Source organism: Pipistrellus hanaki (assembly GCF_964339955.1).
Source record: "Pipistrellus hanaki genome assembly, chromosome: 18".
Taxonomy (NCBI): Eukaryota; Metazoa; Chordata; class Mammalia; order Chiroptera; family Vespertilionidae; genus Pipistrellus; species Pipistrellus hanaki.
In genome coordinates, this window is record NC_140520.1 from 35129832 (window position 1) to 35157377 (window position 27546).

Genomic DNA, 27546 nt, shown 5'->3' on the forward strand with positions numbered 1-27546 from the left:
GCACTGTCCAGTTCTGTGAGATCTGATGGTTGTGGAACCAGCTGCCTGATGGCTCTTTTAACTTCGTCCCCCAAATGCTCAATTGGATTGAGATCTGGTGATTGTGGAGGCCGCCTAAGCAAGGGAAAGTCTCCCTCACGTTCTTGAAACCACTCCCGCACAGTACGAGCAACATGGCATGGCGCATTGTCTTGTTGGAAGAAGCCATCTCCATTGGGATACGCCATCAACATGATAGGATGAACTTGGTCAGCAATGATACTTAGGTATGTTGTGCTATTCAGACGTTGTTCCACACGAATTAAAGGGCCCAAATCTGCCAGGAAAACATGCTCCAAACCAAAACACTGCCCCCACCAGCTTGAAGGGTGGTACTCACGCATGTGGGGTGCATGCTTTCATGCCGTTTCTGTGAAATTCTTACTCTGCCATCTGCATGATGCAACTGGAAACGTGATTCATCGACCACCTGACTTTTTCCCAATGCTCGACTGTCCAATTCTTGTGTTCCTGTGCGGATTGGAGTCGTTTTATCTTGGTGACTGCAGACAGCAAAAGTGTTCGAACAGGCCTTCAACTTCCATATCCCATACGATGCAGAATACGGCTAATTTGCCTACAAACGTCAGGTGGTCACAATAATCTGGCCACTCAGTGTAGTTTATAGAGCCTCAGCGTTCATCCAGTGCAACCTCCTTATTTTACATGCGAGAACTGAACCTGGAGGGAAGAAGAAGTTATCAGGAGCACACAGCATTACATTCACCTGAATATGAATGTAACTGAAATGCAGGTTCAGCTGCCTGCCTCAGCAAAAGCCAAACTCGTGAGACAGGTGCTCATGCAAAAGAAAGGAGGCTCGTGCCCTGACTGGTTTGGCTCAGTGGATAGAGGGTCGGCCTGCAGACTAAAAGGTCCCAGGTTCGATTCCAGTCAAGTCAGGAACATCCCGGATAGGAGGTGTGCAGGAGGCACTGATCAATGTTTCTCTCTCATAGATGTTTCTAACTCTCTTTCCCTCTGTTTCTCTGTGTGTGTGTGTGTGGGGGGGGGGGGGGGGGGAGGAGAAAGAAAGAAAGAGAGAGAGACCATCCTCCCCTTCCTGTGGTTCTTGTAGGGATAGGGAAGGGAGGAACATTTTCTATCCAATTGTTTTGCTAGCTTTGGGTGTGCTCAAGCCTATCCAATTGATCCTTCTAGTGTTTTGCATGCTCGGTATCAGAACCTCCCCTTGTGCCATCTTGGAAATGGGGGGAGCTCCCCAGAGCTCCCTGACTGTCTAGTATCAGTGTCAATGGGGCAGTAGGTGGCTGCAGGACCTGCTGTCAGGAAGCCTGGAGATGCTGCAACCCTCAGCCCACCTCCAGACACTGGCTATGGTGCCCATACATCCAGAGAGGCCAATTGGAGTCTACAGGACATGCCTGGATCCTGGCATGCCCGCACTCTCTGCACACCCCTTCACACCCACCCCTCCAGAGGGGCCAGCCAGCCCGCACTCACCACGCCCCCAGCTGCCCATGCTCTAACTGATTGTCTATGGTAACATGAACAGCATGCACCACTTGGGTTGTTCTAGTCAAGGATGAGACTGTGGCCATTGCAAGGTAGTTTAATTAACTTGGGGCAAGTAAAGGAGAGACGGGCTTCACATCAAACTGAGCTCTGCTCACAAAGCTCTGCTTCCCCGACAGAGGCTTAGCCATTGCTCATATACATTACTGGAGGCCTGGCGCACAGATTCGTGCACTGGTGGGGTCCCTCAGCCTGGCCTGTACCCTCTCACCATCAGGACCCCTCAGGGAATACCAGCAGTCCAACATCCCCTGAGGGATGTAACAGTGCGGGAAGTGGCAGGCGGTGCCTGCTGCCACCACTCGCTAGCGCTGTTGTGGAGGTGAGAGGGGTTGATGCCACCACAGCTGCGCTTGGCAGCCCTGAGCCCAGCTTCTGGCTGAGCAGTGCTCCCGCTGTGGGAGCACACTGACCACCAGGGGGAAGCTCCTGCATTAAGCATCTGCCCCTAGTGGTGAGTGCAAGTCATGGCTACTGATCAGCAGGTCGCTTGGGCTTTTATATACATAGATTCGGTCAATTACACCATGATTTGCTCTTTGCAGTTGGCTACACTTACCTGCTTGAGTTCCTGTCAAGCTCATCCTGTTTAAAGCTGCATCTGAAAAATACTGTGCTACATTTTAGCGTTTAGCAAGAGTAGCATTTAGTGAGAACTGCCCAGACCTGAGTCCCTTGTCCTAACACCTTGGCAGGGCACCTTGGCAGGGTCAGCTGCCTCTGCCTGGAATGCCTTTCTGTGAAAGGTAGGCCCTCACCCTGGCTGGTTTGGCTCAGTGGATAGAGCATCAGCCTGAGGACCAAAGGGCCCGGGTTCGATTCCAGTCAAGGGCATGTACCTTGGTTGGAGGATCCTACTCAGCCCCAGCTCCTGCAAGAGGCAACCAATCGATGTGTTTCTCTCATATTGTCATATTGATATTTCTCTCTGTCCTTCCCTCTCTCTTCCATTCTCTCTAAAAAAATCAATGGAAAAATATCCTCGGGTGAGGATTAACAAAAAACAAACAAAAAAAGTAAATAAATAAAGGTGATTAAATGTTGTTGTTGCTGTATAGAGAGAGAGAGAGAGAGAGAGAGAGAGAGAGAGAAAAGCAGGCCCTCACTCACCCTTCTAGTTCCTGCTCACAAGGTCCACTCTCCTCGCTGTGAACCCTCAGCAGGTGCAAGTATTGGCTTTCTCCTCCCGCCATGGCAGCAGCACTGTGTTCAGAGTCCCTGCATTTAGCGATTTCTTGCCTGCAGGTCTGTTTCTGCACATTCCTAAAGGACAGGAAGCACAATTTACTTACTTCCACACCCGGGAGCTTTGCACTGTGTCCAACAATGATAAGAGAACCACTGCTGGACATCGATGATAAGAGAATCATTGGCTGCCTCTTGCATGTTCCCCTTCCTGGGGATCGAGCCTGCAACCCTGGCACGCACCCCTGACTGGAAACGAACCCGGGACCCTCAGGCCAACTCTCCATCCACTGAGCCAAACCAGTGAGGGCCATAGTTTATCCGTGTATTGTTTATTAATGATTGTCTTGTTTTCCATACAAACTGTAAACCTACTTTGCCCCGCATATTGGATGAAACCTCCTCAGGAGAGAGTAGCCAGAATTGTGTAGGAAGAGAACACTGAGGGTGGGAAGAGGTCTACCAAGCTCAGTCTCTGCCTGCAGGGAGCTGCCTTATCATGAGAAAACCATGAAATGAACAATGGCAACCCATATACCAGCTCATAGAAAAGAAGCCACAGCTCTTTCTATGCTAAGCCAACAGTCACAAACGTGTGACTCTGAGTGCAGGATGGGGACACCTAGGAGAAACCCCTAATCTAGACGGGGGCAGGAGGTAAGAAAATCTCCAGGGCCGAAACCCATTTGGCTCAGTGGATAGAGCGTCAGCTTACTGACTGAGGGTTCCTGGGTTCGATTCCGGCCAAGGGCATGTACCCAGTGGGGGGTGTGCAGGAGGCAGCTGAGTCGACGTTTCTCTCTCATCGATGTTTCTAACTATCTGTCCCTCTCCTTTCCTCTCTGTGAAAAATCAATAAAATATATATTTTTAAAAAATATCTCCAGGGAGGAGGCTGCATAGGATGAACAGGAGCTAGCTAGGAAAAGATAAAAGGAGAAGGACAAGTGTTTGAAGGAGAGAACAGCCCATTCCAGAAAGAAGAAACGGCACAGGAATCCTCAAATCTGGGTGTGATGAAGAAGGAAGTTTGATTCCGTGCGAAACAGCTCAATTGTGAAGCAGCATGGCTGTGAGGCAGCCCGAGGCCAAACAGCCCCGGGGCCGGGCCCTCCAGCTAGACAGCCCTGCCGCGCTATTCCTGCTTTGCTCCAGCCTGTGCCAGTCTGCTCTGCCTGCTCCCCTCTCCTCGGGCAAGCCATCGTCAGTGTTCCAGCTCAGCCAGGAAAACCACTCTTTTTTTTTTTTTTTTTTTTTTTTTTTTAATATATTTTATTGATTTTTTTTTACAGAAAGGAAGGGAGAGAGATAGAGAGCTAGAAACGTCGATGAGAGAGAAACATCGACCAGCTGCCTCTTGCACACCCCCTACCGGAGATGAGCCCGCAACCAAGGTACATGCCCTTGACCGGAATCGAACCCGGGACCTTTCAGTCCGCAGACCGATGCTCTACCACTGAGCTAAAACAGTTTCAGCAAAAAAACCACTCTTCAGTCCCTGGTGGAAAGGGAAAGTGCCCTCAGAGAACCAGAGAGCCGGCTTATGGAGACATAGGAAGTCCCCACCCCTGGTCCCCGATTACTACATCCTCATGCAAATGAAGACTCCCATCTTTGCTGTTTTGTTATCGCAGTGGTCGGCAAACTCATTAGTCCACAGAGCCAAATAGCAACAGTACAATGATTGAAATTCCTTTGGAGAGCCACATTTTTTAAACTTACACTTCTTCTAACGCCACTTCTTCAAAATAGACTCGCCCAGGCCATGGTATTTTGTGGAAGAGCCACACTCAAGGGGCCAAAGAGCTGCGTGTGGCTTGAGAGCTGCAGTTGGCCGGCCAATGAGTTATCGGAAAGGAGACCTGGCTCTGGAGCTAGTCTGCCTGCCCGGGCCAGCCAGTAGTGCGAGGGTTCTTGCCTTCGTGCAGGACCATTTTCCTAAGATGAGTCCTGGTGACTTTTAGAGGATGGCTAAGGCTGGGGTCAGGGAAGCAGGAGGGGCTGGGGAAATGGCCAGGCCGGGCTGCTTTGGCTCACCAAGACGTCAAAGGAAAAGAGCCTTGGGACAGTTCAGGGGGGTTGTCTAGGATGACCTGCTGTCTAGGATGTCTAGGATGCCCATTGCTGCCCTGGCTGCGAGCCTGGTGGAGGGCCTTAGAGCTCGGGCGATGCACATCTGTCGGGGAAGGAGCAGGAGAGGAGAGGCACAGGTGTGCTCCTGGGAGGGAGAACATGCGCTGGACCTTCGTTTTGAGGCGTTTTCAAGGGGTTTGGGGCATTTAGGGGAGATCTTAGGGGAAGATCCCAATAGAATATTCACCAGTTTTATGCTGATGTTCCAAAGTGAGGTTTATTCCTTTAACTTCATCTGTCCTTTTTTTTTTTTTTTTTTTTTTTTAATATATTCTATTGATTTTTTACAGAGAGGAGGAGAGAGGGATAGAGAGCTAGAAACATTGATGAGAGAGAAACATCGACCAGCTGCCTCTTGCACACCCCTTACTGGGGATGTGCCCGCAACCAATGTACATGTCCTTGACCGGAATCGAACCTGGGACCTTTCAGTCCGCAGACCAATGCTCTACCACTGAGCCAAACCGGTTTCGGCTAACTTCATCTGTCCTTGAGTGTGGTTGGCAAATGGCACTATCTGGGTTTCCACTGTCTCCCTGAGTGAGGTGGTTTAAGCTGTTCACACTCTGGTTGGGGAGGAGAACTGCAAACCATTTACTCTTAAGAGCCCCTGGTTTAGGGAAGACAGGACTTACTAGATGGCGGAAACTGCTTGACATCTAGGTTTTCTAGGTGGCTGCAAACTACTGTTTAACCATGTGTCTCAGTTTCCCTATTCTGCTTGCCTCCTTACCAGCCTGTCTCAGTTTGCTTGACCCAAAAGCCACTTTCCTGATTGTCAGAATGGAGCTTCCCTGATTGATTGGTCAGTGAAGAAGCTAGCTGCGCAGCTCTGATTGGGTGGGAAGAGCCTCAGTCCCATTGGTTGAGATAGGATTCCAGGAACTCCTTTATAAGGGCTGGCTCAGAGGGCAGGCAGGAAGTGGGCTTAACTTTGTCCCAACTTTGACAGGGAGCCAGGAAAGATTTCAGGGATTCGAGTATCTCATGTTAGGCTAAAGGCAGGGAGATGAGTGGAGGCTCCGGTTAATCCAGACATGAGGTGAAGAAAGCCAGAACCTACACAGCATCGCAGAAACGGAGGGGAGCAGCCAGGCCGGAGTGCGAGCTAGAGGCAGAACCAGCCGGTCTTGGTGACTCGATGTGAGAGGTTGAAGGCCAGAGTGACACTCCCAGGGTTTCAGATTGAGCATCTGGGTGAAAGGTGACACAATCCAACGCAGAAAGGTGGGTTTTAGGCAGAGCATGTTGTATTTGAGGAGCTGGGGAACATAAACAAACAGCAGCCCGCAGCTGAGAAGGATGCTGTGCTGGAGATGAAGGCTGAGAGTCATCAACTTGACCTTGGTGGCTTAGAGACAAAGCAGTAGATGAGGTTACCCTTACAAGTATGGGCAGAGGGAGAAGGCTCAGGACAAAACACTGAAGTATAGCCACATTTTTAAAACAATAGAAGAGGGCCCACTTCTGCTGAGGCTGAAGGTCAGAGGTGGGGGAAATCCAAAACACAGGAGGAGGCTCAGGAATGGCCACGTGGACAAAATGGGCCACATACTGATCGCGACAAGCTCTGGTGAGGCCTGCGGGGCACTTTGCACACTCGGAGACCTAAAGTGACCACAGAGGACAGTCTGAAATTAAAACTTTTGAACTTCCCTAGCCAATTGGGCACAATGGATAGAGCGTCGGCCTGCTGACCAAAGGGTCCTGGGTTCAATTTTGGTCCAGGGCTCGCACCTTGGTGCCAGGCTCCTCCCCGGGCCGGGGCTCAAGTGGGAGGCAACCAATCAATGTGTTTCTTTCTCACATGGATGTGTGTCTCTGTCTTTACATCTCTCTCTTCCACTCTCCCTCTAAAACAAAACAAAACAAAACAAAAACAATGGAAAAATAAACATTAGAATTAAAAAAAAAAAAAAAAAAAAAAAAACCTTTTAAACTAAAAGCAGTTCATGGAGATTAGCCATGTCCTAAGGCAGTAATTTCCCTGGGGTGAGGGTGGGGGAGGTCAATCTTCACCTCAGTTAAGACTATCTGTTGTCGAGGCCAAGCCCGGAACAGCTCGCTCTTGGCCTGCCCATGCCCCAGGGCTGCCTCTCAGACATGGCTGGAAACTTTTGGGGGAGCTTGAGGGTCTGCTGAATCAAGTGATGAAGGCTTAGATCTGGATGTGTTGAGTTGTTGTAGCGCTGGGGTGTTGATCTGTGAGTGCCTTGTGTGGGGTCTGGATGAGGTTGGTTGATCTATTTGGAAATGTCTTTTGTGTGAAGTGTATCCTTGGGCATGTGGAGGTATTATTGATTTGAGAAAATGCTAAGTAACTAATTTACTACCTAAAAAATTTAAAGTTCTGAAAGTTTAAGGTCTCTTGCCAAAAGGGAAAAGGGGGTGTGGTGGATGCGGAAAGAGACTGAACATAACCTGTGCACCTATGGATGAGGACAATGGGGGATGGGGAGGGGGCGGAGGGTGGGGTGGGAACCTGTTGGAGGGGGGAAGAAATAAGGAACCTTTGTGATAATATGAACAATAAAGATTGATTGAAGAAAAAAAAAGACTGTCTGCTGTCTTTCTGCATCTAGGATAACAGACCTGATGAACACGCCTTTGCGAAAACAAAGGAGTTCCCCTTTTTCAGATCCCTTTCTGCACGGTGCCTTACTGGGGTGCAGACCACAGATGCACTCGCTGCCATTGGCGTGTTCACTGGTGACTGTGAACTGTCCCGTACCCACCTGTGTAAAGAAGGTATGTGTCTATCATTCTGCTTTTCAGCCAGTCCCAGAGGTTTCCCCAACCGCCACCCATGGATTTCATGTAACCCACCAACAGCTTCTCTTTTGATTGTAAAGCAGAGTGCAGAACTGCCATTTTCCAGAGCACTGTCTCAGTTCTTTGAGGTTTTGCTTTCCAGCAGTTGTGGTCAGTTTGGCTCACGGAAACTCATAAAGATTCTCCACAGGTTCGAGCTTCCTTAGTTGACAATCGCTGGTGTTAAATGCTGCAGGAAAATCAAGGAAGTGTCAGGAAAGACTTTAAAGGAGGCAAAAAAAAAAAAAAATAGATGTTCTGTCTAACTTTCCCATTGATTCCTGCCTTGGTCTATCAGCTATTTTACAATCCTGTAAGTTGTAAAAAACAAAAAACAAAACTGATCATGGAAAAGATTCTTGTCCTTAGAAATGCAAATTAGTTGTTTGTGGCAGAGTGCAATTGATTAGTGCCTTGTGGACAGATCAGCTTTACATTTACTGGCCAATTCATTTCAGAATTCCTGGCTAGCCCCTATCGGTGTGGCATTCAGAATTTTTCTTTGAACCGATTAAAACATTGTACTGGATCTCTCATTAATTAAATGATTAAACACCAGTTTTGATGCACGTTCACTTTATATTTGCATGAAAATCATGATTTAACTTTTGTTTGAGAAATGATCCAGTAACAGAAGAAAATCACTAAACGGTGCCCGTTGGACTTGGCAGCTGGAGCAAGACCTGTTTGGAGGCTTGGCAGGAGCAGAAGGCAGATTGCAGCGCGCTCCGGTGGGGCAGCAGCGGTGCGAGAGGCAGAGGCCGTGGGTCTAAGGATGCTTTGCTTTGAGTGGACGGGAGATTGGGTATGAGTTGATGACCATGCTGTGGGAAGAAGGAAGGATTGCCTTTACAGCTGGCACCGCGATTCCTGTTTACGCTCTCAGGACCTTGGGAAGCTGCCCTGGGCACATGGAGAGGGAGAGGGCCCGAGACAGGGCCCTATGAGATGACAAGGGATGGTGGGCAGAGGACTTGCCTGAGGAGGTAACTGCTAATTGACTGTTTTCAAAAAAAATGTTTTGTAAATTTATTTGAGAGAGAGAGAGAGAGACAGAGAGAGAGAGAGAGAGAGAGAGAGAGAGAGAGAGAGAGAGAGAGAGAGAAACATTGATTGGTTGCCTCTCAAACATGCCCTGACCAGGGACCTAACCCACCACCTGGGTATGAGACCTCCCCAGCAATTAAACCTTTTGGTATACGGGATGATGAGCTTCATCGCCAGGTGGACTGGCTCTTTAAGGGAGGGTGAGCCAAGCTTGTTTGCTGTGATTACGGAGTCCCAGAGGAGCCAGGGATGTAATGAGTCAGGGCCGTGTGCAGGAAACAAGCTGCGGTGGAGCAGCCTTGGGGTCAGAAGCCTGGATCCTTCCCTGGGCCATTGATCTGCCGTGGGCATGTGAGATGCAGGAGCCACCTGTTCTGAATGAAAAGTTGGTGGGGAACACTGGAGGCGTACTCTCAGAAAAATCCAAGTTGCTTCGTTCCCACCCGTTTGGTACCCCTAACATGCATCAGAATCATGGACCCCAGGGGTCTGATCTCCCGCCTTGGACAATACCGTCTGGCCCTAGAATTCTCTGATGTGTGACAGAGAAACGTGAATGCTCTTTCCTGCCCTCTGGGAACCTGAGCAGTATGGACACGCCGCAGACCCCCGGAGCAGCCCAGCACAGGCAGCCCAGGTGCCTGAACACAGCACCAGGCTTTTCTCCTCGATTCACCAGATTCCCACTGTTTCCTGAGATTCGTTCACCTGGATGGAGACTTTAAAGCACATATGTCAAACACAAGGCCCGCGGGCCAAATCCAGCCCGCCAGGCCTTGCAATGTGGCCCGCACCGCGCTGTCATCACTGCACTCCGCTGTCAGTTTATGACATTGTCAGTTTATGACTGTTCAGTAAACCATTCGGCCCGCGATTTAGGCTGGATTTTAGATTTTGGCCCCTTCTCTGATTGAGTTCGACACCCCTACTTTAAAGCCACGAGGAGCCCATGCCCAGCTCTGGGGAGCTGTGTCACCCATAAGAAAGGGATAGCTGCCCTGACCGGTTTGGCTCAGTGGCTAGAGCATCTGCCTGTGGATTGAAAGGTCCCAGGTTCAATTCCAGTCAAGGGCATGTGCCTTGGTTGAGGGCCCATCCCCAGTAGGAGGTGTGCAAGAGGCAGCTGATATATGTTTCTCTCTCATTGATGTTTCTAGCTTTCTATCCCTCTCCCTTCCCCTCTGTAAAAAATCAATAAAATATATATTTTTAAAAAGGGATAGCTCATGAGCCACAAGGTCTGTCTTTTTCCTACCTTGTTGAGGGGGCTGGCCTTTCAAAGGGGAGTCTGGGATTCCAGTTTCTTTTTGTGACATGTAGCCAGGACCAAAGAGCCAGGCATTAAAAAAATGTGTTTTATAAGTGAAGAGACCCCGGCTGGTGTGGCTCAGTGGTTGAGTGTCAACCTGTAAATCAAGAGGTCACGGTTCCATTCCCCGTCTGGGTACCTGTCCCAGTTGGAGGCCTGCAGGAGGCAGCCAATCAATGATTCTCTCTCATCACTATGTTTCTTTTATTCTCCCTCTCCCTGCCTCTCTAAAGTGTGTGTGTGTATATATATTTAAACATTAATTAAAGTATTAATTAATTAATTGAATTAATTAAACATATAATTAAACATATATATATTTAATTCCAAGAAGGCCCTCCACACAGAGCACTCCAAGTTTGGGAACATACAAAAGAGCTAGGTTGTGGTGCCAGCATGGCCATAGCCAAGCTTCTGGACCTGGGAACCCCTCTTATTCTACCTCCAGGAATTTATGGCTGAATACCTGGCACCACCGCCCATTGCCATGGAGGGAATGGCTCTCGGGGCCACTGGGAGCCCCACTCCCTCTGGAAGGAGAGCCAGAAGACAGCTATAGTTACTGAAGGTCAGGAGCACAGAGAACTGTGGACTCTGAGAAAGAAGATGCCTCCTAAAAAGGGATCCTGGGGGTAGCTGGGCTCACATTTCAAAACAAAACAACAACTCAGAACTGGCAGCCATTTCTGCACAGGCACCTCTCATGCCAACTGCACATCATGGACGAGCCTGCACTGGACTCCTGGTCTCTGCACTGCTCCTCTGCCGCAGCTTCTGCCATCTGAGCCCGCCCTCTTCAGGGAGCTCCTGGGATCCTATTTTAAGGACTAAGACTGAGTTTTTCCCCATCCAATTACAGTTGTGCAGCTAAATCCCCATTAGCTTCTTCACCAACCATTCTGACCAATCAGAAAAGTGCTTTTTTGGACCAATCAAACTGTGAAGATTTGGAGTCCTCATTTGCATGGCGGTGGTCCAATCAGAGGTGGGTTTGCCGAGGGGGTGGGTAGGGACTTTTGTCTATTTTTTTTTTAAAATATATTTTATTGATTTTGTACAGAGAGGAAGGGAGAGAGATAGAGAGCTAGAAACATCGATGAGAGAGAGTCATTGATCAGCTGCCTCTTGCACACCCCCTACTGGGGATGTGCTCACAACCAAGGTACATGCCCTTGACCGGAATCGAACCCGGGTCCCTTCAGTCCCCAAGCCGACGCTCTATCCATTGAGCCAAACCGGTCTCGGCACTTTTGTCTATATTAAACCGGCTCCCCTCTGGCTCTGGCAGCCACTTTCCCTTTTCACCAAAGACTGTGTTTCCCTGGCTGTGTTGAAACATCAAAGAAGTTTCCCAGGAGCAGAATGGAATAGAGCAACACAGGCCACAGCAGACTGGCACAGACTGGACCAGACCAGACCAGACCGGAGCATAGTACACAGCAGACCAGCATGGACCAGAGAAGAGCAGTACAGAAGCACTGTTTACCCTTAGAGGCCCCTGCCCACCTCAGAGCCGAGCTATAAACATTGAGCTGATGAAAGTTTCCTTCTTCACTGCACCCCAAGTCTGGATCCTGTTGCCATGACCATTGGCTGACAGAACGTTAGTGGGCTGAGGGAATGAGGGACCAGGGTACAGTGGGAAACACTGCCACGTCCTGCCGATGGGTTGGAACTCACTCAGAAGGCAGAGTGAGCAAGATGAGGATTAGCCAGGAAACCCTATCAGAAAATGAACGAAGAATCAGAAATATTTCACTCAGAAGAGACACGGCATCACGCCAACTCCGTTTCAATATGGAAAGCGCTGCTTGGGGCAGGGTCTTCCCTCCGCTACTCGGCATTGCCCTGAAAACACAACGATAGCCATTGGGTGGGAACTGCAAGGAGACAGGGTTACACTCAATAGAAGAAACGCATCCCATTGAGTCCTGACAAGTCATAGAAAGTGGCAATAGCAAATTAGCAATACGGCATGTTTCCATCCATTAGGCTGAACCATACCAAATTTCTGATGTTCAACCTTATCTGACCTACAAACACAGCAATCTCATATGGCTTGACACTATAGTTTGCCATTCTGGAGTTATTTTCCAAGTTCTTTTAAAATTTTTAAGAAGACAATTTATTCAGCATTCTGATCAGTCTATTACATTTAGCAATCAACAGCATGGTGAGAGGAAAAAAAGCCTACATTAAGACCCTTTGTTGGAATGCGTTACATTTTCCTCAGAACAGAAAGGAAAACAACCTGTTATACAATCAGTCACAAATACAGTCCTTGAGGCTTTTGTCCTCAGGAGTGTTGTCCAAACCATGCCTGCTCTGTGGCAGGTAGGTCCTGCCACCTCTGAGCTGTCTGCGTTCACACATCGCTGGGACCTGTGGCTGCCCTGGCCCTTCTCGGGCTCTCCTCTCCTTTAAGCCTTGTTTCCTGGCGATAATTCAAACCTTCTGCCACGGCCCCGGCCACGGCTGCTGCCGGCACTGCCCACCTACCTTAGCTGCATGGTTTGGCAAAGCGCGGCCTCCACCACCACAGGGGCCAGCGCTTCTGCCTCCAAGGCTTCCTCCTTTCACGGGCCCGACATTTGAAGGTTAATCGTTGTAATTGCCGAAATCGTTGTAGGCTCTGCCACCTCCTAAACCGCTTCCCTCATTACCAAATCCAGTACGGCCATCCACCATACCCACCACCACCACCACCACCATACCCACCACCCCTACCCCCAGCCCCACCCCCGGCTGCCACCATCTACCTTACCTGCCCCGTGTCTCTCCACAACTCTTTACACTATCTGACACACTTTATTTGTTTACTGTTGGTGGTGAAAAGAACTGGGTTTAGAAACTTCGGTACTTGAGTTCTGGCTAAGAAAGAATTCAGGGCCAAGACTCAAACTATAAGAGGAAGTTTATTTAGAAAGTCCCAGAGGTAGAAGAAGTGAACTGTAGAGGAAACTCGCTCAGAAAACAAATTATAGAAGCAAAAGAAGGGCAGTTAGAGCTGGGGGAAAGAGAGGCAGGGAAAACACGCCCACCGGGGTGGGGAGGGGGGAGGCGCAGGCGTGCTCTACAGAGCTGTGTTGGCTTCTCCATCTTCAGCATATTTGTCTGGAGGTCTCAGGGGAGGATCCCAACAGAATATCCACCAGCTTTTCAGGAGTGTCCTTTCGGGGTCTCCGTCTCTCCTGATTGAGAGGCACCAGGGCAGAAGTCATGAGTCAATGCAGCTGGTCCTGAGGTCAGCCATGGGGTCACTTGGCTGGTTTTGCTGCTTTTCTGGGCCTGGAGCAGAAACACAACTAACGCCGTGGTATTATCCCAAGGGGTTAATGCTTAAGGGCTATTCTCCGGCCCTCTTGCTGGTTCTCCCTCTATGGGGGTTTGACCCACATGACTAGCAACATGCCAAAGTGAAAGGGCAGGCCGGAGCTAACTCCTGGTCCTCCATTTTGTAACTGGACCCTAGCCCTCCCCCAACCAATCAGGGTCAGCCAAAGCAGTGACATCACCACCTGTATAAAACCCCTTGATCTGTTGAAGCTCGCTCTCTTCCACCACGCTGCTGTCGGTGTGAGTGGGACAGAGCCCATGCTAGCATGGAATACAGGCTTTCTGCTATTGCATCGGACTCGGCTCCCTGGTGGTCCTTGGGGATTATGAAATCGGGGCATGAGAAAAGGAGGAAAGGGCCGAAACCGGTCTGGCTCAGTGGTAGAGCGTCAGTCTGCGGACTGAAGGGTCCCAGGTTCGATTCCGGTCAGGGGCATGTACGTTGGTTGCAGGCACATCCCCGGTAGGGGGTGTGCAAGAGGCAGCTGGTCGATGTTTCTCTCTCATTGATGTTTCTAGCTCTCTATCTCTCTCCCTTCCTCTCTGTAAAAAATCAATAAAATATATATTTTTTTAAAAAGGAGGAAAGGTCAGGGAGGGTCCAAGTGGCATGACCAGTGATATCAAAAATCATGACCAGTAATATCAATAAACCACCTTGACCAGCGATACGCTAGGGGAGGAAAGGTCCCCTGGGGGTGAGGTCTTAGTTTTCCCAGTTTTGCCCATTGTTAGGCACCTGGGGCTTTCTGCCTCGGTGACCTTCTGTGCCCGGCCCACCCTCCTTGCTCTGCTCAGGCCTAACTGCCCAGCACACCCCACTGTAGTGTTAGGTGCCATGTGAGCATGGACTGCGTGCTATTTGCTGCTGTAACCCCAGGGCATGGATAGTACTGGACACATGGTAAACAGCCAATAAACACTCTTTGCATGAACAAAGAAATGACCTCCATAAATGAGGGGATCACATTCCAAAGAGGTCAAGTCGTCTTCCCAAAGCCACAGAGATGGCGCCCGAAGAAGCTCAAACACTTGGGTTCCAAAGTTCAAACACCATAGAAAGCCACCCTGCTGTCCGTGTCCCCCGATGGCCTCAATGCAGAGCCCGTTTGTCTCTGAGGCAGGAGGAGGGCTCCAGCACTGGGGCCAGGGGAGGGCCAGGTGGCCCCTGAGGTGCCTCCCGTTTCTGAGATTGTTGAGCATCTTCAGCTGAGCATCTCTTCTGGTGAGGGCCCTGAGAAGACAAGGTTTGGTCATCCATCAAACGGCAAACCACAGCTCACCAGCCACATGCGGCTCTTTGGCCCCTTGAGTGTGGCTCTTAAACAAAATACCACAGCCTGGGCGAGTCTATTTGGAAGAGGTGGCGTTAGAAGAAGTTTAAGTATAAAAAATCTTGCTCTCCAAAGAAATGTCAATCGTTGTGCTGTGGATAGTTGGCTCTGTGGACTAATGAGTTTGCCGACCACTGGGCTACAGCATGACTGGGGGGCCAGACCAGGATACCGGCGTGATACTATTTAGAAAGAAGTCCCAACCACTGCCCTTTGGGGGAGGTAAAGCATTCATGTGAGCCTCAAAATACGAACTACTCCCCTGTTTGCCAACGAATGCAGAATGTGTTCGCATAGCGGCCGCCAGGAGAGCAGTACTGCGTGGGAGGAAACACAGACAAGGCTCCTGGGTTCGATTCCGGGAGCGGATAGCTCTGCTCTCCCCAGGAGGCGGCTCTGCAGCTAATTACATGAGGAGGGAAATGGGAATGTGCGCGTCCATGCAGTGATCTTTCTTCCCCCCCAGAAGCTTGCTTTGCAAAGAGCTGGTCTTTCGGTGCTCGAACCCTGGGGGCTGATGAGAGAGGCTCCTGTGCTCCCCTGGATGGGCACATCCTCTCCCTCCAGGTCAGTGCCGGAGCTGCGGCACAGAGGGGGCGTGTGCAGGGGTGAGCGTGGGCGGCAGTGAGCTGTGCGATGTGGGATGTGCAGTCTGCGGAAGAGCTGGGGCTGGGGTGATGCGGTGTTAATGGACCAAAGTAACCTGCTCCCATTTGAGCAGCACTTGGTCCTTGGCGAAGGGGGCTTGTGCGTCTCCTCCCCTTGAGTGCTCGCAACTTTTCCAAAGGAGAAAAAGCTCAGAAAGGTGTGCTGACCTGCCGCTCCATGAGGCGCTGCTGGGATTTTCACCAGAGTTCATGCCCTTCTCATAATCCCTGGGCAATTGTTGACATCTTTCATGATGTCTCTCAGAAGAGGGGCACAGGGAAGGGGGAACATAGCCACGGCCCCCCACCCCCTCCAGGCTAAGAGAAGCTACTGTGTACTGAGTACTTCGGTGCTGGGAAATCAGCTAAGCATTGGATAAGGGGGAGGAGCTGTCAGTCCATTTCACAGAGGAGAAAAGTGGGGCTCAGAGAGGCACAATGACTCACCTGAGGTCAGGCAGGAGCAGGCGGTGACCCTCTGTATCGATCAGGATGTGTTACGTTGCAAAATCAAACAACTCCAAAATGTCAGTACGTTAACAGAACAAAGATGCGTTTCTTTCTCAAAGGACCTGTTCGTCCGGGTTGGCAGCGGTCCCTCGGGATCCCGGCAGAGAGGGACCCACCATCACGGAGCTGCACCGCCTGGGATAATGTGCTCCCGTTGCCATGGCGAACAGCCGGCAGGTCTCGCACCAGCGATCACACGCTTCGCTTTGGAAGTAGCATGTTACTTCTCCTTACTGTATGTTGGCCCAGATTAGCCAGGCAGGCCCTGCCAGGGGCCTCGGAGAGGGGGCAGCCCATATTAGTAAGTCCGGGCAAAGCCTGTCCGTGTGGCTGTGCCGCTCCATCAAGCTCCTGACTCCTGGGTTAAACTGCTTTGATGCATTGCATTTATGGGTTTGTTCCTCCCCCGCCCCCCTTTCTTTCTTTCTTCCTCTCTCTCTCTCTCTCTCTCTCTCTCTCTCTCTCTCTCTCTCTCTCTCTCTCTCTCTCTCTCTGCATTCCTCTAGCACCGTGGTCGGCAAACCACAGCTCACCAGCCACATGCGGCTCTTTGGCCCCTTGAGTGTGGCTCTTCCATAAACTACCACGGCCTGTGCCAGTCTATTTGGAAGAAGTGGTGTTAGAAGAAGTTGAAGTTAAAAAAAATTGGCTCTCACCCTGGCTGGTTTGGTTCAGTGGATAGAGCGTTGGCCTGTGGACTCAAGGGTCCCGGGTTCAATTCAGGTCGGGGGCATGTGCCTTGGTTGCCGGCGCATCCCCAGTGGGGGATGTGCAGGGGGCGGCTGAGCGATGTTTCTCTCTCATCGATGTTTCTAACTTTCTATCCCTCTCTCTTCCTCTCTTTGGAAAACCAATAAATTTTTTTTTTTTTAATTTGGCTCTCAAAAGAAATTTCAATCATTGTACTGTTGATATTTGGCTCTGTTGACTAATGAGTTTGCCAACCACTGGACTAGCACAAATTCCACTCTGTTAGATGATGAGGATACTAAAATAAATGATGCATGCTCTCTGCCTTTAAATGCCCTTATTTTAAGAAGGAAGCGCTAATGCTAACGTGTCATACACAGACCCCCGTGGTGCAATCAGAGAAGTGTGAGTGAGGTGAGCAGGAGACAGCCCACCTGTCCTGGGCCTTGGGCAAGGTTTCCCTCCGGGGGAGATGGCCTTGAGTGACGTAAGTACAATGTGCACATGGGAAGGTAGGAAGGCCTGGGCATTCCAGGCGGGGGAAGAGCTTGGCCAAAAGCACAGAGGGCCAGGAGAGGGCAAGGCTTACTCAAACAAGGCTGTGTGAGATGTCGGTAGGTGGAAGGGAAGGTAGGATGAGTGGATCCTTGGGGACCCTGAACTTCCACACTTTAGTGAAAAGTGCAGGCAGGAACATGTCTATGCTAAGGCAGACTAACTCCTAACGGGTGGCTTTTAAGGCTGCAAAGGATGGTGACAAAGGGGTTGTTGATGTCATTACTTATGCTCAGTCTAGGGCAGTGTTTCCCAAACTTCTCTCATGATGAGAATCACCTGGTGGAGTTGTTAAAACACAGATTCCTGAATCCCAACTAAGAGGTGCTAAACTAGAATTTTTGAGAACATATAGGTAAAATTGCATACCTAACTTAGTGCTCTGTATATAACATCTGTCTTAGAGCACTAGTTAAGTATACAATTTTACCTATATGTTCCCAAAAATTCTAGTTTAGCACTTCTTAGTTGGGATTCAGGAATCTGTGTTTTAACAACTCCACCAGGTGATTCTCATCATGAGAGAAGTTTGGGAAACACTGGTCTAGGGCAATGGTCGGCAAACGCATTAGCCAACAGAGCCAAACATCAACAGCACAACGATTGAAATTTCTTTTGAGAGCCGAAAACCGACTTCTGCGCGTGGGCCATGAAGTTTCAATGGCACTGTACGTGGTGTTTTGTGGAAGAGCCACACTCGAGGGGCCAAAGAGTCCCTCTCGAGCCGCAGTTTGCCGACCACTGATCTAGGGTGGCATAAAGGAGGGGCCTGGGCCCTGGCTCAGGAAGAGGCCTTATACAGGCCACACGCTCCTGCCCTGGGCTTGGGGACGCAGAGAGGAATCAAACACATCTGAGGTGGACATAGCACCGGAAGCATCCGAGCTAACACTCCTTGGCCTAACAGAATTCACCTGACCTCCATGTTTGCATAAACTGGAAAGGCTTATTCTCCTGTTTGTCTCCCCCACCCCCACCCCCAACCCCCTATTACCCTATTCTGTAGACCGGAGACCAGGATGGCAGGACACACACAGGCTTTATCGGGGGGAGGGAAGGGTACCCCTGCCGGCTGCTTCCACAAAGAGGAGCGGAAGAGAGCAAGCGAGGGGCTTACAAACACCTTTAAGGATAGAGGGCAGGGCTTAGGGCACTCAGCACACGCTGATTAGGGTCCTAGGGACTTAGGAATGGGGGCTTAGGGTATTTGGCAGGTGCTGATTGGTGGTTCAGTGCTCAGGAATGTCTGGCCACAGGTGGGGTTTATGTCTGTCCATCAATTGAAGGAAGGGGGGATCTATCAGTTTGCTTTCGGGTTCCAACTACCATGCCTTGTATTACCTGTGCCAGTTCAACTTACCCGGCTGCAGCCTCAACATCCACCCTGCACCTGGGCCTCCTTCCCAGCCAGGCTGGACTTGCCCTGGGCTACCTACAGGCTCTTGGCCCCGGACACAGGCCTCCCAACGGCAGCCCCACAGCTCTGCTCCTTCCGCAGCGGCAGCCCGGGGCTGTGAACGCCAACCATCTTGGGAATGGGTGGCATCACCTCAGAAGCATTTTTCAGCTCTCATCCCTTCTCTGTCTCCGGGTCCCATGTCCCGTGTGTACAAAGAGGCTACTGTGGAATAAATAGCTCTAGTTTGGTTAGCTGTTAGCTGGAGGAGGAAAACAACAAACCCTTTGTGTCTCTCTAGTGATTTATAGCTTTCAAAAACATTATCAGCCCTCGCCGGTTTGGCTCAGTGGATAGAGCATCGATTGGCCTGCCACTGAAGGGTCCCAGGTTCGATTCCGGTCAAGGGCATCAATCTTGGTTAAGGGCTGGATCACTGGTCGGGGTGTGTGCAGGACGCAACCCATCAATAGGTCTCACTCACATCCATGTGTCTGTCACTACCCCTCCCTTCCACTCTCTAAAGATCAATGGGAAAATACCCTCAGGAGAGGATGAACAAAAACAAACGAAAACAACTCTGTAAAAAAAAAAAAATTATCCTGTAAAAGGAGCAAAGAGAAATCCTTACAATCTCTACCGAAACAGAATCTGGAATTTCTCAGCAGAATGGCTTGTGTGTGTACACCATTGTGTGTGTGTGTGTGTGTGTGTGTGTGTGTTTCACTACAAGTTCAAAGGTTGACACCTGGTAGCTTTGCTTTTTACCAAACCACTGCATTTTAATAAACGGACCCAATCCTGTTCCACCCTTACCCCCAAATCCTTTGGAATCTGGATCCCTGACTCAGTTTCCCTCTTCCCCATCCCAATAATCAGACTTGGCATAGAGCATTTGGATGCTGTGTCCGCAAAACACGGAGGCTGGAGCTGTTCTGTTCGTCTCTGGACTGCCACATCGGCCTCAGGGCTCTGCGAGCCACAAACTGAGAAAAATGTGCTTCCCTGCAGGGCCTGGAGGGGACCCAAATATGCTGTCTGCGATCTCAGTCCAAAAATCCCCTATCCTCCCCCGAGTCTGGACCATTTCACCCCAGATCAGGCAAGCTTTTACGTATGTGGAGCTGTTCATGCATGAATAACACAAAACATGGTACTTTTTAGAACATTTATATTTATATATAAAAATTAAATATATATAATATATAGTGTGTTTGAGACTAAAAATATAGTACATAATATTTTTTAAAAAAGGAAAATGAAAAAAAGGCAGAATAGGAAAAGTCGTGAAGGACACACAGATACACATTGCTAAAAATCTACGATGGTCTGTCCTAACAAAAATATTTTTTCTCTCTTCTTTTAATCATCGTGGATCCATTTAGTATTGGGGTTCGCGTGGGGGGGAATTCGTTTGGAGCCAGAAATGGAGGTTGCAATCCCAAGAACGGTTGGGGTAGAAAATGAGACCACAGGGAGGCCTGGGCCTCTTTCTGGAGAAACCAGCAGCAGCCAGACCTTCCAAGTCACTGTTGCTAGCAAGTGAGTGGAGTTCGGCTGCGCTGCACCATGGCTGCTCCCGCCCAAGCTGGGGTGTTCGCAGGGGCAGCATCTCAAGACCAGAAGCTCCCAAAGGAGCCATAGCCCACCCACACTTGACAAGACCACCGGCTGCGGCCCTCAGAAGCCAGCAGGGGCAGGAGATGGGCAGGAATGAGAGTTACATGCAAACGGAGTTGTTTTTAAGAGCAGGCTCATGCCGTACCCCCACTACGCGCAGCAAATATTCCTCCAGGAGCAGGACCTGGCCCTCACAGTGATGCAGGAAAATGGGATTCTGCCTCCCCTCCGTCTCCCAAGCCGTGCCTTCTGTCCTCTCCTTGAGGCTAGAGGTGAAAGGTCAGGACAAGCTGATCAAGGCCAGGCCTTCCAGGAGGCTGGCCTCCAGGAGATGAGAGAAGGGGGAGGAGCTGGGGAGGGAGAGGCAGAGGGAAAGGAATGGGAGTTAAATGCCAATTTTATAGCCTCTTCACAAAAATAAATGCCTTCCCAATGGCACCCCTGGGCCTGAGCCCTCGAGTTCCGTGATTGCCTCCTCGCTGGCCCCACCGTGGCCGGGCGGTCACCTGGCCGGCACACACAGCACCGAGGCGGCAGAGAAGCCGGGCTCTGGGGCCGGTTGGCCTGGGCAGTGTAGCCATGGGGACAGTGCCCACACAGCAGAGAGGCAGTGACTGAGCCAGGTCAGTCCAGCTGGGGTCTGGGTTTTATCATTTTTTTCATACCCTATCGTAAGGTGACCAGATGTCCTGATTTTGAACAATTTGTCCTGCGTCCCGTTAAAAAAAGTCCCAATTTTTGCAAAACTTTTTTAAAACGCGTGGGACAAATTGTTAAAAATTGGGACTGTCCTGCCAAAATTGGGATGTCTGGTCACCTTACCCTATAGTCACAAACCACCTGATTCCATTTGAAGGAGCCCAGGATTGCCGTCTGGGTAACGAGAGGGCCTAGGGGCAGAGAGGCTGCCTCATGATGCTGGGGGAGAAGACACAGCGGCTGGAGACAGTGGTCAAACCGACCATTTCATCCCCAGCAAAACAGCACCGCCCTAACCCATGGCCACTTTCCTTCCTGATTTAGGGTTTTTGCTTAATGCAAACTCTGTGGGTGGGCTGAGGGGTCCAGGATTGGGGATGCAGGCGAGGCCCTCCGCAAAGGAACCCTGGCTCACCCAGCAGCCCAAGAACCGCTTCCAGAGCCAGAATGTGTCAGACGTGCTGGACTCACATGCCCCGTCACAGAGGGGTCAGCTGACCTCAGGCCTCGCCCCTGTACCCACCCCTCAGCCTGCAGGCTTCCCCTTGTAAGCGGTCGCTGGGCAGGAAAAGGCCTCTCTTGCTTGGCGCCCAGGAGGCCCCAGGGAAGGTTCAACAGCTGTGTCAGGCCTCCGAGGACGAATGGCCTCTCAGTGCCAGCTGACAGTGACCTAGTGACCTTGGCCCCCTCCTCTCCATCGTTTCAACAGAATGGACCCCACACTGCAACCGAAAAGGGGGAAAGAGGAGAATCTGACCAAACCCCAAACAGAACCGCCTTGTGGAGTATTCCCGATGTTTAACAGGTTACCCATGACGTTTGGATTCTGTGAAAATCACCAAGATGCATGAATCTAAAGAGGAACCCGCATCCCTAACAGGCCTCCTCGCTGAGCCCGCCTACGAGGACCGCGCAGGGTGGGGTCGGCTCCCGGGGATGGGCATGTGTAGGAGCCTGGATGCTTCCCAAAGGGCAGGTCCCTGGGGCTCCGGCCCCGCCTGGAGGACAGAGGTAGCTGGGAGGCCAGGCGTGTCACCCCGCAGACCCACCCAAAGGTGCCGATGGCACGTGGCCCGGGAGCCCGGCACTCACGAAAGCGAACTGGATCGTGAATGGCGACCACGAGAAAGGCCGGGGTGCATCCTGGGGGCCACAGGAGGCCCCGCCCAGGTCTTCGGGGCTGAGCGAGCTGGGGGTGCACTCCAGGTCCCCGCGGGGTTCTTTGGAGTGCTGGTTCTCTTTGGTTAGCAGGTGGTGGCTGAGAGCCATGGGGACCGAGCGTGTGCATGTGTGGGTATCAGCCTGGGCCGCGGCTGCCTGCAGCGCCCTCTGGACCACCTTACCCAGTCTTCCCTTCCTCCTACCAGCCCCCTGGCCCCTCTGTTCCCGAAAACCTGCAACGCTTGACAGTGTCTGGGGCTCAGAATGCCCACTCCCTGGAAGCCTCCCACCCAGGGCCGGCCAACCTGAGCGCAAGGCACTGCGAAGCGGAGGAACAGGATGGATCCAAGAGGGGGAAAGACGCTTAAGCAAAACCCGTGTGAAGAGGGCATCTCGCCCCCCTCAGACGGTGGTCTCTAGGCCGCTGTGGGCGTGGGGTGGTGCAGGGTGTCTGAGAGCCGGGTCCCCTCCCTAAGCCTGTCAGCCGTCCGCAGACAGGCCTCACCGCCGGGTGTTCAGAGACAGGCTCGGAGACAGAGTGGCGGACGGTGCCAGGAAGCTGGAGAAGGGCAGGTGCCCTCTGGGACTGGTATTTGGGCAGGGGAATCCCTACAGCTTTACTGTTACCTTTTCCCCCCCAAATGAGATGTTTATTGTTATTGGGAAGGGTTTTTTGTTTTGTTTTTTCTTTGAAGAAATAGCCTATAAGGCTCCTACCCGCTCACCCACACCTCCCCAGGCAGGAAGGGGGGCAGCCTGGGGAGAGAAAGGCGTGGGTGGGCACCCCTAGCGTGGCTTCTGCAAACGGCTGCGTCACATACAGTCGTCTTGCTGGTGAGTCAGGACGTGGTTCCTGGCCTTTCCTTCTTCCACCATGACCCCTGACATGTCTGCTAGCCCCGCACAGAGAAGGCAAGGGGGGCAGCCTGATCCCTCTGCAGACTGACAGACGGGCGTCCGCAGCGGGCAGCCAGGAGGGCGGGCATTTTCATCTCCCTGGAGGAGGGCTGGATTTGAACTCAGTGCCAGGGCTGTTCTCTAGGCCAAGGTCAAATAAGCCCCAGGACCTTCTGCAGTCCCAAGGAAGGAAGGGGGTACACCGGGGTATGAATGCAGATGACAGAGGACTGGCCAGGACATCCTGTGCCCACCTCTATGTGCCAGCGCCAACACTCACCCCTAGACTGCATGCGGCCCCCTAGGCCAGAGCCTCCTCTCCCACACGAACCCCCACCCCCGTCCTGGGAGACCAGAGGGGCGGGACAGGAAGGGACAGGAATGCCAAAAAGTGCCCCCTCTGCTCTCCACGACCTTCCCCTTCCCAGCCCCACCCTCCCGCGGGGGAGGGAAGGGCAGGCCCAGGAGGCTGGGCAGCACAGAGCAAGCACCTCAGGTGGGTGTTTCGGGGGGAGACCTGTCCATCCACCTGCCAGGGCGGAAGGAGGGAGGTTGGTTGGTTGGGGACAGGAGCGGCGGGCAAGCAGCGCCCCTGAATATCAGGGGGCCGGTCCTCCTCTGCCCGCAGAGCACCCCCTGCCGCCCGCAGAGCTGCCCTCCGCCCGCAGAGCGCCCCCTGCCGGCTACACGTGCGTCTGCATGCGCTGCTGGAAGCGCTGCCCGAAGTCCGAGTGCTGCGACGTGTAGGAGAAGCGCGTGGCCGTGGCGAACTTGCCGATGGGGTCGTAGGCCTCGAAGGGGGTCCGCTCCAGGCCGGCGGGCGCCTGCGGGTAGCCCAGCCGGTAGGTGGGGTAGCCCGCGGCCCCGGGGAACGGGTGGGCGCCGAACTTGTCGTAGTTGTCGTAGGACAGCTGGCTGGCCGTGTCGGCGGCGGGCGCGGCGGGCGCGGGCTCGGGGAAGTCGGCGGCGGGCGCGCGGCCGTAGGAGCTGAGCTGCGCGTAGCCGCTCGAGTGCGAGAGGCGCGAGGCCGGGCGGCCGTCGAAGCGCGCGGGCCCGGGCGCGCGGTAGTCGGCGTAGAGCACCGTGCGCGAGGCCGGCCGGTCCTCGTGGGCGCGCACGTTGTAGTAGCCGTTGGTGGGGTCCTGGGCGGGGAGGAGAGAGGCGGGTGAGGCCGCGCCCCCTGGTGGCGGGGTCCCACCTCGCCGTGGTCCCCCCTCGGAGCTTCCCGGGCTCGCCCCTGTGCTCCCAGCAAATACCTCCTGCCTCCTTGGCTCCTTCAGGAGGCCTCCTGGCCTTCCCCTCCCTCCCCGACCTGCCCTCATCCTCAGCACCCAGGACCCTATGACAGACCCCCCGACCCCCCTCTGCCCCTCCCTCCAGACCCGCCCTCCTTCCCATCCTCAGCACCCAGGACCCTATGACACCCCCCCCACCCCCTCTGCCCCTCCCTCCCGACCTGCCCTCCTTCCCATCTCAGCACCCAGGACCCTATGACAGCCCCCCCCCCTGTACCCCCTTCCCACCTTCATTTCATACTCCTCCCGGGTGTCGAGGGTGTCACAGCGCAGGTCCTGCTTCAAGTCCACGTCGTCCTTGAAGGACTGCAGAGCAGCAGGAGTGTAGGCCTTAGGAGTCCGCTCTTACCCCCACGCACCCATCCCCACACCCTGAGGCCACCCTCAATGGGAAGGCCGGGTCCTGGGTGGGCTTGAGGCTGTGCCACCTCCCAGCGGAGACTGGAGATGTGGTGGGGAGAAGCCAGGGAGCTGGCCCTAGCACAGTTCTGTCCCTGACACACCATGTGACCAGGGCTGGGCCATTGCCCCTCTCAGGGATCCAGCCGTGAGGCAGTGGGATGTGAAAAATCCCAGGGGTTTCCAGTTCTGACTCTGCAGGGGAAGGATGGGGCAGCCGAAACCGGTTTGGCTCAGTGGATAGAGCGTCGGCCTGCCGACTGAAAGGTCCCAGGTTCGATTCCGGTCAAGGGCATGTAGCTTGGTTGCGGGCACATCCCCAATGGGGGGCGGGGGTGTGCAGGAGGCAGCTGGTCGATGTTTCTCATCAATGTTTCTAGCTCTCTATCCCTCTCCCTTCCTCTCTATAAAAAGATCAATAAAATACATTAAAAAAAAAAAGAAAAAGAAAAAGAATGGGGCAAAGGAAGTCTAGGGGCTGCTGGCGGGAAATCCGCCTGGAGGGCGTGTGAGCATGTGTGCAGGTGTATGTGAGCATGTTGTGAACATGTGTGAACATGTGTGCATATGCGTGTGTGTGGACCAAGGCCAGCTGACCGAAGGAGCAGCCAGGGACAGAGGTTACTGGAGAACGAAGGGGGGAGGGGCCAGGGCAGGGCGGGCCCCTTACTGAGTAGATGGCTTTCATGACGCGGGTGGCCGTGGAGACGCTGGCTGTGTCGTCCTCCCGGTCAGAGTGCATGGTGAGCGGCTCCCGGTTCACCGTCTCCACCTTGATGTCCAGCTTCCTGAGGGTCACGTCCTTGCGACCTGGGACAGGGGAGACGGCCTGGGCGCTCGCTGCCAGCCCCGCAGGGCTGGTTCCCGGGCCCGCCTTGGCTGGGAAGCACAGTGGCCACCCCGGGGCCCTGGGAGCGAGGCCGGCCGCCGGAGCCGGGCCCCTGGGAGCGAGGCCGGCCGCCGGAGCCCGGGCCCCTGGGAGCGAGGCCGGCCGCCGGAGCGGGGCCCCTGGGAGCGAGGCCGGCCGCCGGAGCCGGGGCCCCTGGGAGCGAGGCCGGCCGCCGGAGCGGGGCCCCTGGGAGCCAGGCCGGCAGCCCGAGCCCGGGCCCCTGGGAGCGAGGCCGGCCGCCGGAGCGGGGCCCCTGGGAGCCAGGCCGGCCGCCGGAGCCGGGGCGGGCGGGCAGGCCGTGCCCGCGGCCATACTCACTGCCTTTGCGCCGCCGGTAGAGGAAGAACACGAGGGCGATGAGGGAGAAGGTGAGCAGGATGCCGGCCCCGATGGTGGCTCCCGCGATGATGCCCACAGGCAGCACCTCTGCAGCCGGGAAAGGAGAGGGGGTAAGGACGGAGCCCGCCTCCCGGGCTCTGAGCTCTGTGCTGGCTGAGGCCCAGGCTGGCCACAGCCGCAGTTCCCCCCCCCCCCCCGGATTGTGCTCGGGTTGCTTTAGGACAAGGTGGGATGGTAGAGGAAGGCCTGCATTGTGTGTGGGTTGGGCCAGAGCTTACGCCTGATCAGAGGGGAGGGCGTGGTGATACCGTATCCCAGCTGCTGGGGCATCCCCCCAACCCTGGCCTTGGTGGTCCGTCTGTGCCTCTCCTGTCCCACCCTCCTGTGAGCCCTGGTCTCTCCCGCCTGGCTGGGCCGTGTGAGGTCAGCCGTCTCCAAACTCTCCCATCGGCTGCGTGTGTTCGACCTCTTTGCCACCTCAGCATCGCGAAGGCCCCCTGGGCACCCACCCACCCACCAGATCCCCAGCAGCCCACCTCGGCTCCCCACCCCCAGGGCTGAGAAGCACCTGGGACTCCGACGCCAGCTCTCTCTCCCTCCCGGAAGTCCTGGGTGGGTCACGGCCCCTCCCCTTCGGAGCCAGGCTTGGGGAGCTCTGCCTTACTCACTACTCTCTTCCTCCACCACCTCCTGACGGGCACCCTCAGCTGAGAACTGATGGATCCCGTTATTCCCATCTCCCATATCAAATGGCTAGTTATATGTGTGTGTGTGTGTGGGGGGGGGGGTGTATGTTTATATGTAAAAAATAATAAGAGTAATATGCTAATTAGACCAGACGACTTCCCAGACAAAGCTTAGGCAATGCTGGGGGGCCAAGGCAGAGGCCTACACTGGGGCCGAGCCCCTTGCAGGAATTTTGTGCATCAAGACTCTAGTCCTATCTAATAAAAGAGTAACATGCAAATTAACCATCACTCCAACACACACACACACACACAAATGGCCACCCCCATGTAGTCAAAGATGGCCTCCCCTATGTGGGCACAAGATGGCCACTACAAGATGGCCAGCAGGGGAGGGCAGTTGAGAGTGACCAGGCCTGTAAGGGAGGGCAGTTAGGGGTGACTGGGCTGGCAGAAGAGCAGTTAGGTGTTGATCAGGCTGGTAAGGGAGTGGTTAAGGGATGATCAGGCTGGCAGGCACAAGCGGTTAGGGTCAATCAGGAGGCAGGCAGGTGAGCGGTTGGGAGCCAGCAGTCCCGGACTGTGAATCCTGGTGGGATTGGGCTTAAATGGGCAGTCGGACATCCCTCAAGGGGACCCAGATTGGAGGGTGCAGGCAGGGCTAAGGGACACCCCACCCCCAGCCCGTGCACGAATTTTGTGCACCGGGCCTCTAGTACATATATAAAAGCCTTTTCCCTCTTCAGACGTGCAAACTTCCAAAAAAGGCAAAGGTAATGTCTGCTGTTATTATACTAGAAGTACCTCAGGGGGGGTGTGTCTCTCCAAGGATCCTTGAAGAGGTGGGAAACCCGAACTCCTGGCCTCCGTCATGTGCCAGGCATTTAATGAACGCTCTCGGGTAACCCTCAACCCTCCCAGTGAGGCAGGCTGCTGCCTTTCACAGATCACTCGCCATCTCTCCAGCTGAAGCCATCTGCTGCCCCGGCTAAGCCCCTCCACTAACCTGGGCCCCTTGGGCAGGGACCACGGG

The 27546-nt window shown here is 53.3% G+C and overlaps 1 protein-coding gene across 2 annotated transcripts in view; it reads right to left on the reverse strand.

Moving 5' to 3' along the window:
* Window positions 1-19682: 19682 nt before the first annotated feature.
* Window positions 19683-27546, reverse strand: part of KIRREL1 (kirre like nephrin family adhesion molecule 1) — a 117740-nt gene continuing 109876 nt past the window's right edge. For both annotated transcript variants that reach the window (XM_084866981.1, XM_084866980.1), the window contains exons 12-15: window positions 25807-25914; window positions 25270-25409; window positions 24429-24506; window positions 19683-24047 (exon numbers count right to left, since the gene is read on the reverse strand). In XM_084866981.1, the coding sequence (XP_084723107.1) occupies window positions 23589-24047; window positions 24429-24506; window positions 25270-25409; window positions 25807-25914 (785 nt within the window). In that variant the 3' untranslated portion in view covers window positions 19683-23588. The remainder of the gene's footprint in view (window positions 24048-24428; window positions 24507-25269; window positions 25410-25806; window positions 25915-27546) is intronic.